Raw genomic sequence first — 15396 nt, 5'->3', positions numbered from 1 at the left:
TCTCGTGGGTTGGTTTGACTTGCTGTTCTCAGCGCAGGTTACTATTCCCAATTTCAGTCCATATGAACAGTAAATCACGCAAAAAAGTAGAAAAATATGTGGAAGACCCAACAAACTTGTATTGACCAGAGGTGTGTCATTGTCGTATAATTTAGAACCTTTTGTTCACAGTCCACCTTTTGACCCCGTTGACCTAATTCATGTTGGCTATATGGTGTTGACCTACTGATTGTCTGTCTGTACCAGTGATGGCTAACCTTGACACTCCAGCTGTTGTTAACTAAATATTCCATCATGCCCTGCTACAGTTTTACTACTTGGCCATGCTAAAACTGATGTATGGCATGCTGGGATGTGTAGTTCAACAACAGCTGGAATGTCAAGGTTAGCCATCACTGGTCTATACACTGGAACCCCTTTATGAAAGGTTGTATCCCTCTTCTGATGGTCTGAGGTATCCCATAGGACAGTTTCTACTCCCTCTGGAGGTGGCCTTTCCCGCAGGGCTTCGATTCATAAAGTGGAACAACTGTGGTGGCTCTGTGGCTGACAAATAAGGGAGCAAGACTGAGAGAGCTCTGAGTTGGACAGTTGAAGGGGCCAGACTGAAGGGACTCTGTGGCTAACAAATTAGTGGAAAAGGTATTTGAGACTAGCTTATTAAGGAATATATTAATCAATATGCTGTATATCATTTTCAGCATTAGGATGTGGCATATTATCAACTGGGGCATTACTGTGTTGAGCATATTAGGCAGTGTGCAAAATTTGAATCCAAAATTAAATACATTTATTTCAAGAAAATTTTGTTAGAGTGTTTAGAATAAGACTTTTACGCAACAAACCATTATATAATTGCTGTGGAAGCAACTGAGAAAAAAATGGTGGCCCACCAAAGTAATTTTCTTAATATAGCACAAGAACCCCACTGCATTTCAAGGTATAGATTTTCAATGTCTAATTGACTAATATTCTTACCATGTACAGTATGGGATATATTATATGCACATGTTATTGAAGCAAAGTATTCAACAGGCATCAATACTAGATTAAATATTTGACCCCTATAAATTAATCAGATTAGAACAACAATAATCGCCATGGATAATTTACATAATGCTAAATACTTTGTTTCGGTTATATACCTTACATGAATTATTCATGGTTAAGTCGTTTTTACATATTTAGATTTAGTTGCTATGGATACTCTGTATGTCTCGAATTTCCTGTGTGGCCTCATTTTGCACACAAAATGTACGGAAGATGTTTGTGTGTAAAAATAATTTAAAAAGAGAGAGTAAACCACAGTAGAAAGGTTTGTTATGTTTTATGCTGGCGGTGAGCAAAATTCTTCGGTTTTAAATGGATAAAAAAATTATTAATCTATACTTTCCTACATATCAAACTATGTAGCCAAAAGCAAATAGATCAATAAGATTATATTGATTAACGGTGTCCACCACATGCAGACATTCTTTGTGGCAAACTGTCCACAAGTTCCTGGACAACAGCATGCCGTATCTTGTCCCATTCTGCATTATGTTCAGTGATCAACTGTGACAATGAAGAAGGTGGAGTTGGCCAAAACGCACCCATCACTCCAATTGGTCTCATAGCTTTTTAATGATGTTAAGAGCTGGGCAGTGCATCCGGATTACCGAATTTTCTGTAACATCAGCTAAAAACCACCCCATAGCATGATGCCATCACCTCCATTGTTTTACTGTATCTACTGTACACTCAAAAGCTCATTTCAGCTGCAAAAGCACATTAATTCGCTTGCGCGTGGTGTCCAATCACTTCTGTCTACATAGTGTACTTCCCTTCTTGGAGATCTGGAAACAATGAGGAGGTAGATGTGATTTGATGACACCATTTGCACCATTAAGTTTGTCTGACAATGGATACAAAGCGGAAGATTTACTAAAGAGCAGGTATACATAAGTCAAGATGTTGCCCAAAGCAGCCATACCGATTCTAGCTACTACTTTCTAGAAGAATAAGTACAATCTGATTGGCTGTGGAACAACTCCACTTCTCTAAACTTGCACATTAGTAAATATACCATTAACTGCTATCTTCCCCCTGCCCATTCAGTATACACTAAGGTGGGTGTTGCATTTGAAACATCAAGGCCCAAATGTGTCCACTATGTGTTACATGAAGGCACTGCACAGTGTCTGCTATTATATTTATTTATTTATTTATTTATTAGCAGTTTCTTATATAGCGCACACAGATTCCGCAGCGCTTTACAGAGAATATTTGACCATTCACATCAGTCCCTGCCCCAGAGGAGCTTACAATCTATATTCCCTACCACATGTACACATACACAGACATTCTAGGGTTAATTTTTTTTTTTTTTTTTGGGAGCCACTTAACCTACCAGTATATTTTTGGATTGTGGGAGGAAACCGGAGAACCCGGAGGAAACCCACGCAAGTACGGGGAGAATATACAAACTCCGCACAGTTAGGGCCATGGTGGGTATTGAACCCATGACCTCAGTGCTGTGAGGCAGTAATGCTAACCATTACACCATAAGAGTTGAAGGCACTGCACATTGTCTGCTATTATAATAGTCCAGGAGTATAGCCTCTGGGATATTCGAATAGGGGCAAATATAGCATTAGCATTAAGCAACAATTCACCAAAAAATAATCTTTATTGTAATCACAAATCATCCTTTATGTGTTATTGGCCAATTTACATGACTAGATATGGCATGTGGTCTGGTTCCCCTTTCCACAGATTCATGCATACACTTTCAGACACATGTATAAGCTTGTCTCTCAAGCACTTTACGTACTAGTCAGAAAATCCTATCCTAAATTGGCTGAGCCTGACTCAAACTCAGAAATCTTAAACTGTCAAAAACTGAGGCTATTCAACTCCGGTCCCTTTTTCAACCCAAACCCAGCGGCTGAACTGCCATTGGTGCAGCAGGTAAATGCTGCCCAAACCAGCAATGAGTTATCCCCTTGTCCTCCAGCAGACCATTTTGGCCAATGTTGAATGAATGGCCCAGTGCAGGGAGCAGGGTGGTCCCCACTGCCTGAGGAACCTGGCTGAGGAACCTCAGAGAGGCAGGGATGACCATGTGTTCTGAAGCAGAGTCCTGCCACTTCCGAGTACTGATGATTACAGCAACATGCTGCCTCTAACTAACATTTTTTCTGATTCACTTTCTGTCTGTGAATTAAAGACAGCTCACAACCGGTGTAATTGGCCCTGTCAGAGTATGTCTGCTGAGTGCCAAACTGAGTAAAGCCAAGGGGTGGGAGGTCTGTCAAAAACAGAACATAGACCACTGTGTTCCTGCCTCGACCAAGGTACATGCCCTGTTATTCATACTGCACAGAACATTGTGCCTGTACCCATCACCTACTGTCACCATCTTCCTCTCCCTGTCACTCAAGGCCATGTTGCATATTGCAAACTTGAGTTGGTGTGGAAGAGGGGGCTAAAATATATTTTTATGGCTGGTCCTACAACCTCTGCCACCGCCCAGACCCCTTTATAGCAGGTATTAAAACAAAGAATCTGTGAAAAGTTTACTGATTCATGCATTTACAGGATCACGGCACCCGTTAACCCACTAGTTATTAGGGATTTTTTGGACATCTATTCAGACATACAAGAAATCCCCAATAAGTGCAGTTAGCAGACTGACTTCACGGCTAATTCAAAAGACATGGGGTATTAATTATTAATTAGCCTGTGATAAATTACCATGGTTAATTGAATTCTCACACTAAAATATTATTACATATTAGGAGTGCTTCAAAAGAATCTAAAATAAGCAAGATGAGATCAGCAAAGTTGATGCAATTGAGTTTTGTGGTTAAAGAGGCCTTTTTACAGAAAAACAAATACACCATCTTTAGGTGCCATTTTTACTATTAATTATATACAGATATTTGGAAATTTCGTAAAAATAGTTTATAAATAATTATAGGACTACAAGGATTAATTGTAGGTGTGTAGTACTAACTGTATACTGCACGTCACTGCCATTCACTTATTTCACGTATTTATGTGTTCTTTAGAAGTCTTTGCTATACAATCTGTGCCACAAAATGGGCCTGATTCAGCAAGGCTCGCTAACCAGCAGTTGTTTGCTACTTAGCGAGCCAAAAAGCCACCTGCCAAAAGCCTGTATTTTATGGGTGTAGTGATGCCAAAATGGCCAGAGAAAACCCAAATATGTGCTTGATTGGAGGAATGCAACTTGCAGGGATTCCAACCCTGGTGCAAGTTGCGAGGTTATGATGATGTCTCCACTGACTGCGTCTGATCAGATGCGGCTCGCTATGCTCACCGAAGGTTCTATTCTCCCTCTATGGGGGTCATGGACCCCCATGAGGGAGAAAAGCCCCCCGTCAGTCGGGATCCCAACTTTCATGCATTTAAACAGTCAGGATTCCGATGTCGGTGTACTGACTGTCGGAATATCGACTGTTGCTCCGGCACCCGCATCTGTAAACCCAAAATTACAAGTAGCAAATGTACACAATGCATTCACATTACAGTGAGAGTCCTGAGAGTGCAAGTAATGGGGCTGATTTTGAGCTGGAGGCAAAATATCTATTTGCGGGAAGTGGCGGAAGTCAAACTTACTCCCATATGCTGTTCTGTACAGCTAATGCAGGGATCTGTGCATCTGCAAGCAGGAGGATGCACCACACACTGTGGCAATTGTCACAATTAGTATTGGCACTTGCACCTATCCCATTCTCAGTGCAAGACATCCCTCAGTCACAGGCTACTCCTAACCACACAGAACTTAAACTGCAGAGGTCTCCTCCTACATCTAGCATCAACAAGCCAGGCAGCATAAGATGAGTGAGCAACCAGGTCCTGTGCAACTCTGCTAGCATCTGGTGACTTTCATTGACACACCTGCCAAGATCTTCAGACTTACAATAGGACAGACATATGCAATCATGAACACATCCACTTTATGTTAAAACTTGCTATTTGCGTCCAAATACAGAAATTCATCTGACCCAATTCTTAATACTTCCAGAACTATGTAGTCTTGCTTCTTAAATCACAATTATAGCATACCTCCTAACAGTGTGAGTTGGGAGAGAGGGACTCACAATGTTGAGAGGGGCGTGGCCTCAGCTGAAGGGGACTCATGGGGATGCCTTTGTTACAAGCCACTCCCCAATTTTTGTTCATATGGGAGCTTGACCAGCGCTGTGTTAGCTGACAGCCCCTCTGTCTAACTGAATAGATGCTGCGCTGGATTTTTCACCTGGGCAAAAAAATCTGACGTGCATTGAATTGGGCGAATCCAATACTTGAATACCAAGATGTAAATTAGGGTTTAATGGGAATGGTACAGTCAACTCGATTGGGTATTCAAGAAGGCAACTCAAAACACTAAGTTGAATATTCTCTACTTAACATGAGGTACGGTGGAACTACATATACAAGCATACCCTGCCACCATTTTAGCATGCTCTAATAACAAAACTGTGGCAGGGTGTTGGGATGTGTAGTTCCACAGCAGCTGGATGGTGCAAGTTGACTAGCACTGACATAGCAAGTATTAAAATCTGACAAAGCAGCACAGTATTTTTTATATAAGTTACTGTATTCTAAACAGGCACGCAAACCACCAATCAATGTAAAACCAATAAAATAAACAAAATGCAAGTAATATCAAATTCGTCAGCATCCTCGTGTTGCTTAAAATCCAAAACCAGCAGCAGATCAATCAGTAAAATTAGGTTAAAACCACAAGAGAGTGCTCTATAGTGTAGCATTATAAGATCGTGGGGCTTGTATGAATGGTTTAATATAACTGTACTTAAAAGTAATGAATGAATAATGTTGTATGAATAATGGTTAGGTGAACTAATTTGTAATTCCAATGTGTATTTCTCCAGTGTATGGACTAGTGTACATGGAGATTAATCATGATTTCAGTATAATAGCAAATGGGGTCTGTCCTTGAGCAGAGTTTAAAATGAACTTTAAAAAAATAAATAAAAAATCACAGTAATAACAGTTAACAATGCTTATAGTAAACACAATTGAATAGACATATACGTCCACCCAAATCACACTGGATAGATGTAGTGTGACAGATCAAAAAACAATAACGGATTTTTTATCAAACCTCTCTAGGGAGTTTGGCCCCTACTGTAGCTCCAATGTTTGCCCTTCGCAGAATTCCTTTACTCCATCTATAGATGAGCCAAGTGGTTCTTATATTCCATGAAATTCTATGTTTCTATGGGGTAAAAGCAGCGGCGGCTATTAAGTGCACCCCCTAAGTGATTGGCTAGTTTCAAAATAAGCCCTGGGGGCTCTCAAAGCTGGAGATCCCTGGGGATCGATCCAGCACATATATTAGATACATAAATGTATATATGTGCATTGAAATCCCCCCTTCACTACAGGGTCGTTGCTACAGTCCTCTGTTATGCGGAGAGGGTGTATCAGCGCACATTATATGCACTGATATCGCTTCCTCCCCATGCATTATAGTGGCAGTGTGTGATCAGTGACTGGGGCACTAAGCTCATATGGACCACCAGGGGGCAGACCTTTCCCTCCCCTGCACTAGCAGACAAAATGTTCATATATAGATTCATATCTGGTATAGAGGAGAAGCATAAAGAGAATTACCAGCAAGATCAGTGCCTATGTCTAATCCCCTATGTCTAATCTTAGACCTCAGCAGACAGCGACACCCCAGGCAGGGAACAGGAACTGCATGGGTTTTCAAAGATGGTGGGCGCTAGAATGAACACTATTAATGGGGGGTGGAGCTAAGCAGTGGTCAAGTCAAAGAAGGGGGCAGGACTGGATAGTAAAATAGGGCATAGCTAAGCTTCATATCCCTGTGGCAGAAAAAATGCAAAATCTATTGTCACATCTCTGCCATTGATTAGGGAGAACCATTGAATCACTGCCATCAATGGAAAAACCAATAACCAGCAGCATGAGTGGAAAACCATCAAAGGTGTATGGCAATCCTTACTCTTTATGCTGTCATCTGGATCTCCGGGCTGCTGTAGTTACGGGAGCCCTGTAGGACAATACCTCCTCTCCCCAGCGAGAGTTGCAACCACACATGTTGTGGATAGGTGGCCCACAACTACGGCTAACTACATCACTGGGCCACCAGTGAGATGCCCCAAAGAAAATCTATTTCCAATGTACTTCTTGCACATATCATGGGGCTGGAACAAGTGCTCATACTAATGATGAGAGTTGTTGCAGCTGGAGTAAAGTCAATAGGCAGCAGGGTTTTCCAAGTACATGTGCACAAACTCCCACAATAGCGCAATGCAATTGTGCATCAGTATAAGGTAGTAAACCAGGCTTCCACACCTATAGCTACTTCATGTGTGACTCTATCTCCCAAGCATATGCATTTACGTATATATTTTTTTGGTTACTTTCTCTTTAATACAATCGTTTGTGTTAAGCTTCATCGTGAAGCATTATTTCAGAGACCTTGAATGTGGTGGTTTACATAAAACATAGTTACTCTTTTGCACCCATCAGCACAATATGTCAACTGGAATAATAAGGTATATTATTTCTAACACATATATTTCATGCACCCGCATGCCCTGTGAGTTTACATGCCTTAGATGTTAAAAAGGTCAAGGAAGTCTTCTATTGACTTCGGCTCATATCTCATTGCTGCGCTGCAAATGGAATACATTTCTGCACAGCAACAATGCGTTTTGTATTTTCAATGCCGAGTTCAAACCAAGTACCAGTGGAACAACAATATTTGAATTCTTCTCATTTCCCAGCCGCCCTGCTGCTACACAGCTGAGGCTTACTTGTAATGTTCCAGAAATGGTTCATTGTTCACAATTCTGTTCTTCTCTGCCATGTTACTAAATAAATTGTAAAGTTCTTAAAGGAATACTAGGATAATTATTAAATGCGTTATCTATGCTATAATTACAGAAGACGATCCACCATGATGTGCTGCAACATGCCTCTGGCATGACCAATGAAGGTACTCCACAGAGACATTTGCTTATTTTCCCTCAGACCAAACCTTCCCCTCATTTCACAATTTGCAGTAAAATGAATGGGTTCCTTATGGTAATAAACAGTAATGTGCGCAATCCAACATTAGTGGCAATCCGACTGGTGGCACATCATGGAGAAGTTATTTCCCATCAAAATTATATTTAACATATCGCTTTTATTCCTCCAGACATTCCCCTCCTCATTAACTGGTTTACCAGTGTTCCTCAGGGTACCTGTACTGTGGGACACTTTGGAATCCTATCCATGCTCGCCATCTCTCCTGGAATGACTAGGAAAGTCATGAATTTTGGTCCCAGACTCCCAAAGAGTGGACCAATCCCCCACAGGCTGCCAACATCTCAATGGACATGTGTGGCTCATTTTTTTATGAATATGATTTGCACTAAATTAAGTCATCATGGCAAGTGGTAAAATGCCGCAAATCACAACTTTGAATGGCAAAGGGTTTATTACTGATGATTCTATTGCCATAACACAGTCTGCTATATCTTGCGAATGTCTGCCCCCTCCAGGACTGGGATTTTTTATAAATTGAGGAGAAGGCAATCCTGTGTATGACAGCCATTTTGTTTTCTTCCTGTGTGTTTGAGAGCTTTCTGAATAATGGGTTTATGAATAAAATATTATGCACCTTCTTAGTGACCCAAGTCATCTATAACAGCCAACAGAAATAGCAGTTCACAAGCAATATACTTATTCCTTATGATACACAAGATGCCCTAACGATCTCAAAACTTCCTGCTTAAGGAATTATTATTTTATTATAAAATTATTATTATTACATAATAATTTAAAGGAATATATAACTAAGTTAGCATTACTTGTGTATAATTAGACATTTTATAAAAAATAAAAACAACGTGATAAATTTGCAACCAGGTGCTGTTATTTACAATTATAATAGGAATGTGCTGTACATTCCCAAATTACTAGACAAGAAAAAAAAAAATAAAGAGCAGCACTGTGTATATTAGTGTAACTCTCTAATAAGGGGACTACTAAGAAAATATCTATTTAATACAATATATATCTCAGCCCTCATCCATAAAAAAAAAACCATACAAAATATATTATAAACATTACATTATTAATTAATCATGACATAATAATTGGATACAATGTGACAATGTGATCAATTCAATTTTAGTGTTAAAAAGGTAACAAATATCTTGGCTTCGAACAGTGTCATGTACTCCAGCTGGAAAACCATGGTAACAGTGTATTAATTATTAATACCTGATGAACTGTGATATAGCTGATAGATTGAGATCTAAAAAATATATTGGATACAGCATTAATCTGCTTAAATGTATGAATCTTGGAATTATAATGTTTAATACATATATTGTATAATTTGTTTTTCTATTTATGCTCATATGTTTCTTATAATGAAAGACTGCACATTTTGGTAATGTAATGACTGAGACTGAGGCAATCTGGGACAGTCTTTTAAAGCTAAAACTATTTAGCTACTGTCAATTATTACATTAAACACAAATACATGTCTTCCAAAATATGTGTTTCAGAATCCAGTTATCCCATGTCTAATGACTGCATATGGTCTAAATCAGGATCTCAACCAAAGAAGCATCTCCAATTAGCCCCAGGGTTTACGGTGGGCTTGTTGCAATGCCCGCAGCTATTTAATTGTAGCCCGTGGTAGACCTGCAGATAGCACTTACTGCAGATATCTGCTTGCACCCGCCTGAGGTGTGAACAGACACCCACAGTATGTAACGCTTTTGCCCTTACTGTGGCTGTCATGAGTGTATAAGCCCATAGATGTGAGCCTTGAACCCAGAACCATAAGCTGTGGGTTTAATGTGGGAGGAAATGGGCAAATAATGAAATAGTTCAGGATGTTAAACCTTGCAGATAATAGAATATGGCCCAAAATGGCTGCCTACGTTTTGCATGGGCAAGGGTTACACTTTAGGGCAGGCATGTCCAACGTTGGCCCTCCAGATGTTGTGAAACTACACATCCCAGCATGCTTTGCCACAGTTTTGCTATTAGAGAATGCTAAAACTATTGCAAAGCATGCTGGGATGTGTAGTTTCACAACATCTGGAGGGCCAACGTTGGACATGCCTGCTTTAGGGATTTTACTACTGGACAGCAAGAACACAAAAAGTATTCAAGACAGTAAATTTTAAAGCCCTCTTAAATACAAAAATCATGATATTAAGAGGATTTGTATTCAGCTATTGTGCCTATGGGAGCTAACTATTTAGAACAATTGGATATGTTCAAGTAACGCCCTTATGGCTGAAACATGACATGAATAGACATTGAAGAAAGACATTCATAAATACATAAACAATGGGGCATAACTATCATTAAAAGTTGCCGGATGACTCCCCGACAATCGGGATTACGACGAACATTATACGGACATCGTAATCCCGACTGTTCAACTGCCTACCAGTGGCGATTCTGATCAACAAAGACTATTCTCCCTCATGGGGTCCACGTTCCCCATAGAGAGAATAGAACCTGTGGTATGTGAAGCGAGCCACCGATGGGCTGTTTTGCGCTCCCCCTGTCCGAATACCAGCAGCCGGGATTCCAATGTCAGTATACAGACCGTTGGGATCCCGACCATCGGAGGGTAATACCACAGCCATTATTAACCAGGGGGCAACTACTACAGAGAGTAGAGGGCAGAAACCTCAACTTAATATCCTTATGCCCCATCCACTGTTTGTTGATGAGGTACGAGTATATAATCTTTGGGAAATATGGGAGAACCATTCTCTATTGGAGAAACTGCACTCACCAGGTTAATGAAGCTCCATCTGACTGATAATGTAAGCTGATTCCTATTAGTTACTAGAATAACAGCCATGCACTTATTAGTAGCGATAGCTTCACTTGGTCTAATTGTCTACTTTATCTATAAGGGAGACGTTACAAGATGTTGTTATGAGGCCCATAAAGGTCTAGATATATACCTCTACAGGGGAACACTTACCAATGACCTTACTATTAACAGGCAAGTGTCAGGCCATGCATGTCATCTCCGTTATTTGTTACATCTGCAAATTTGCCTATTGGAAACTGAAAGTGCTTAAAATACTTATTTTTGGAATAATTATATATATAATTGATGGCTTTGTTCTAATATGTGAACAGATATGCCCTAATACAGGAATTGGGGTTTGTTATGAATAATATGAAGAATTATTTACCTGACTCCTGAAGATAGCGATACACCAAGAAATTCACTTCGTCACTGGTTATGCTCATCTTAGCCCAACCTCAAAATGTTGAGGTCTACAGGAAGGGAGGCTCCCGCTCTGAAAGGAGAAACATTTTAAATTTAATGAGAACATTTTTTATAAACTGTAGATTATGCTGGAAATGCCATAATGATTTTTAAAGAAACCTATTTTAAAAAAAAGACAATGTTACAATATATTTGCAGTTGAAGCGACATTACCCACAAGTGACACTTAATATAACATGCTGTTTTTTTTTTAGAAAACCATTATTTCTTCTCTGTTCTGCAGATAGGCTATAAATAGAGGTGTGTCCAGTTCTCTTATAGGACATGATTCAACTTGACTTGAATTGATAGCAAGGCTGCAATTTTTACAGATGGACAAAACCATGCTGCATTGCAGGTGGGGCAAATGTAACATGTGCAGAGAAAGTTAGATTTGTGTGAGTCATTTTGTTTCTGTGCAGGGTAAATATTGTCTGCTTTATATTACACTGGAATTTAGATTTCAGTTTGAACACACCTCACCCAAATCTAACTCTCTCTCTACACATATTTGCCTCACCTGCAATGCAGCATGGTTTTCGCCCATTTTGAGAACAGGTCTGAATCAGGCCCATAGTGTATTGTTTCTGGTTTCTGGCGAGCTGTATTGTATATTCTACAGAGTTCAAGTGGAGACGTTACCCTTTGCACGCGATCTAGTGGTCATTAATAATGAAGCAATGCCCCTGACTGGCTCTTAGAGCATGAATTAATTGTGAAGTATACAGTCTTCTGCTTTAACAGTGCCAGTGCCAACAGTGCTTGATTACCTAGGGCTGATTGAATCATAATGGGGAAGCCCACACAGGACCATTGAGAGCTTGTATGGGCATGGGTACTTTGGAGCATGGCCACACGCTCTCAAAAATATTTAAGAAAATATTATGGGGGAAATTTACTAAGATGTGTATTCTACTTCACATGTATGTTGCTATGGGCAACCAATCAGATCCTGTCTACTATCTTCTTGAGGGGGCTAAATAAATAAGAAGTAGATTCTGATTGGTTGCCCATAGCATCATCACATGTGACGTAGAATACACATCTTAGTAAATTTCCCCCTATGTGTGGTGCTGTACAATGTAAATGGGGAAATTTTTCCCATCAGCAGCTGATCATACTCATCATGGAGATATTCCAGCAGATCAGCATACCAGGAACGTGAGGGTAGGTAAATGGCTGATAAAGCTCTGGCAAGTTCCAGAGTCAGATTTATACAAAATATATGAACCTAAGAGTTGATGTTGGTATTATACACACGTGCTGGGAATTTGGTAAGTTTTGACCAGAGATGTGTGGAAAATAGGCAGGGTAGGCAATGCCTCAACTGTCTGTATTGTTTGAATAGTAAAAACTCTGGCATGAAAAGTCTAAGAAGATATTTAAAACGGTTATAATATTTTCTTTGTATTTTTCGTATATTTTATTCAGTGAAAACTCTATATTATACTGGATTATGACAAGCAAAGCTCTGCCTCAAATGCTTCACCTCACCGCACGTCATTACATGATACTATACATGACTTTTGTCTGCTGCACACTGCAATCTCTCCTCGACTGAAGTCTTGCAATAGTGATGCTGGTTCTCTCCTCCAAAGTCACATGGCAGCCGGGAACCAGGATTTCTGATCACTCATTAGCGAACCACCACACGCAGCAGAGGGGGACATTTGTCTCCCTCTTCAGCTGACCTGGGCCCCTCAAAGAAACCCACCAGTCATGGTCAAGCCAAGTGCTGGTTATAAAGGGGAAAAAAATCGGGACCTCTTGCCCTAAGACCCACTGATTTTTTCCATTTATCATCCAAAGCACCAAAGCTAATGGCTATCTATAACATGTGGAGGTAATCACATTATTTTTTTATTAATTTAGTCAATGCAAATATATTAAAACGTAAGCCCCCGCACAAATATATAAATCTGTATAGTCTGTGCAAAAGATGGTGGTATTTTGGAGGGTTAGCAGCTTAGAAATGGATGGGCAGCAACAGTGTTTTTCTTATGAGTGTTAGAACAAATGTATTATTATTTATTTATTAACAGTTTCTTATATAGCACATACATATTCTGTAGCGCTTTACAGAGTATATATATTTTTTTTAACATTCACACCAATCCCTGCCCCAGTGGAGCTTACAATCTATATTCCATACCACATGCACATGCGAACACAGACATTCTTGGGTTAATTTTGTTGGGAGCCAATTAGCCTACCAGTATATTTTTGAATTGTGGGAGGAAACCGGAGTTCCCCGAGGAAACCCATGAAAGTACGGGGAGAATATACAAACTCCGCACAGTTAGGGCCATGGTGGGAATCGAACCCATGACCTCGGTCCTGTGAGGCAGTAATGCTAACCATTACACCGTTCGTGCTGCACACAAATGCTTAGTAAATACTATATTTTGAGGTTCAAAATACCTGCCCATCGGTTTCCGCATAAAAACTTACCCAATACTATTATTGTTTATTTGCTGTATACATCGCAACCCTATTATATAGCACTGTACATGGTTATACATTAAAATCAGTGACTGTCCAATGAAGCTTACAATCGAATTTTACCCAATTATACACACACATTGGCCAATTACCCAGCCAATATATCTTTGGACTCTGCAATAAAACAAGGAGTAACCGTCAGAGAAATGCACAAAGGCAACAGATACTGTATGAACCCCATGCAGTTAGAGACTTTGTTGAATTTGAACCTCCAGCACTACACGTAGTCAATTCCACAAACTGTGCTAAAAAAAAAAAAAACACTTTAGAATAATAACACTGTAACAATAAGAATCTTACTTTCTAGCAAATACCCTTCAAGCCCTCTGTACTTAAAATGTCTAAAATATAGCATGTCAATTTTCTTCTTATACATTCATTTATTCTGTTAACATTATGTCACCTGCAACTCACCTAGCAGCATTTCAGTGTAATTGGAAAAAGAATACAGTATATTGTACATTACGCCCAAAATACGCAGTGGGAATATTTTTTATTTCTCTTTTGCTCTTGCAGCTGGTAGAGTGTGCACATTGTTATATCTGAATACATTAATCTCCTAGGAGGAATAAAACTAACAAATAAAGATATTATTTAATTCCTCATATTGAATGTTCTACAATGAAAATGCAATGTTTTTAATCAGCTAATAATAGCAAGTATAATAAAAATGTAAGAATTATAATAAACTGAGATAAAGCCCACTATGGAACCCAGCTACAGTTTGAGTGAAGCTTTAAATGGGTTAGAATAGTGAAGTATATCAATAGAACAGAAGCGTGCCAAAGTCTGCTGTCTCCATGGAGAATTGTATTAGAGCTGTCAAAGCAATTAAGATACGTGTGATAGTGATAAATAGGCCCGAATTTACAAAACAGGTATCCATTAATATCTCATTAGACACTCATTATCTTTTTCTGAATTTATTTTTTTCACATAAATTATTTAAGTAATCTACAAGTTGCTTACACAATGCAAAACAAAAAACTATTTAATCCTAATTACTGAGTCCCAACCATCAATTTGCTTCATGGGATGTCTCCCAGCACCGGTTTAGGACTCGCCTCAGGTGACGTCACCCGTCCAGCATTATGCCGGGTGGGGAAAAGGGTTCACAAGCCGGGTCACACCCAGGTTGGAGCCAGGTACAAAATCCCGGGTGCGACCTAACTTGTAGATGGAAAAGGGGTATACTTACCCAGTCCCTGTCAGAATTCTGTTCAGCAAGCTGCCAATGTCTGCTTTCTGACCACAGGCAAGCTGTCTGCTGGTCACACGTATGTATTACAATCAGCGATATCGCTCAACATTTGGCAATTGTGAAGCAGGACACGAGTGCTTGTTGAAGATATGCAGTGGGTCGTCTAGGCCCACAGTGGTGTGACCACACCCCAGTTGAAGTTATGATGACTTTTTAAGCCGTACTTAACTCCTATGAAAACCCTTTTTAATTGAAGCAAATAGGAAGGTAATTGTATCACTAGGTTAGTGCAGGAGAAATACCTCATAGTTTCCTGCAAAATGGACTGTGCACTGTGATTATCCTACCCTATATTTTTACAAAGTCATAAAATGTATATAGAAAG

The 15396-nt window shown here is 39.7% G+C and overlaps 1 protein-coding gene across 4 annotated transcripts in view; it reads right to left on the bottom strand.

The window, feature by feature from the left end:
• Window positions 1–15396, bottom strand: part of TBL1X (transducin beta like 1 X-linked) — a 250978-nt gene that overhangs the window by 50902 nt on the left and 184680 nt on the right. For all 4 annotated transcript variants that reach the window (XM_083172578.1, XM_083172579.1, XM_083172577.1 and 1 more), the window contains one exon: window positions 11232–11339. In XM_083172578.1, coding sequence (XP_083028704.1) covers window positions 11232–11289 — 58 coding nt within the window. In that variant the 5' untranslated portion in view covers window positions 11290–11339. The remainder of the gene's footprint in view (window positions 1–11231; window positions 11340–15396) is intronic.

The sequence above is a fragment of the Crinia signifera genome, chromosome 2, assembly GCF_055691185.1.
Source record: "Crinia signifera chromosome 2, ASM5569118v1, whole genome shotgun sequence".
Lineage (NCBI taxonomy): Eukaryota > Metazoa > Chordata > Amphibia > Anura > Myobatrachidae > Crinia > Crinia signifera.
This window is presented reverse-complemented; position numbering and strand designations above follow the sequence as displayed.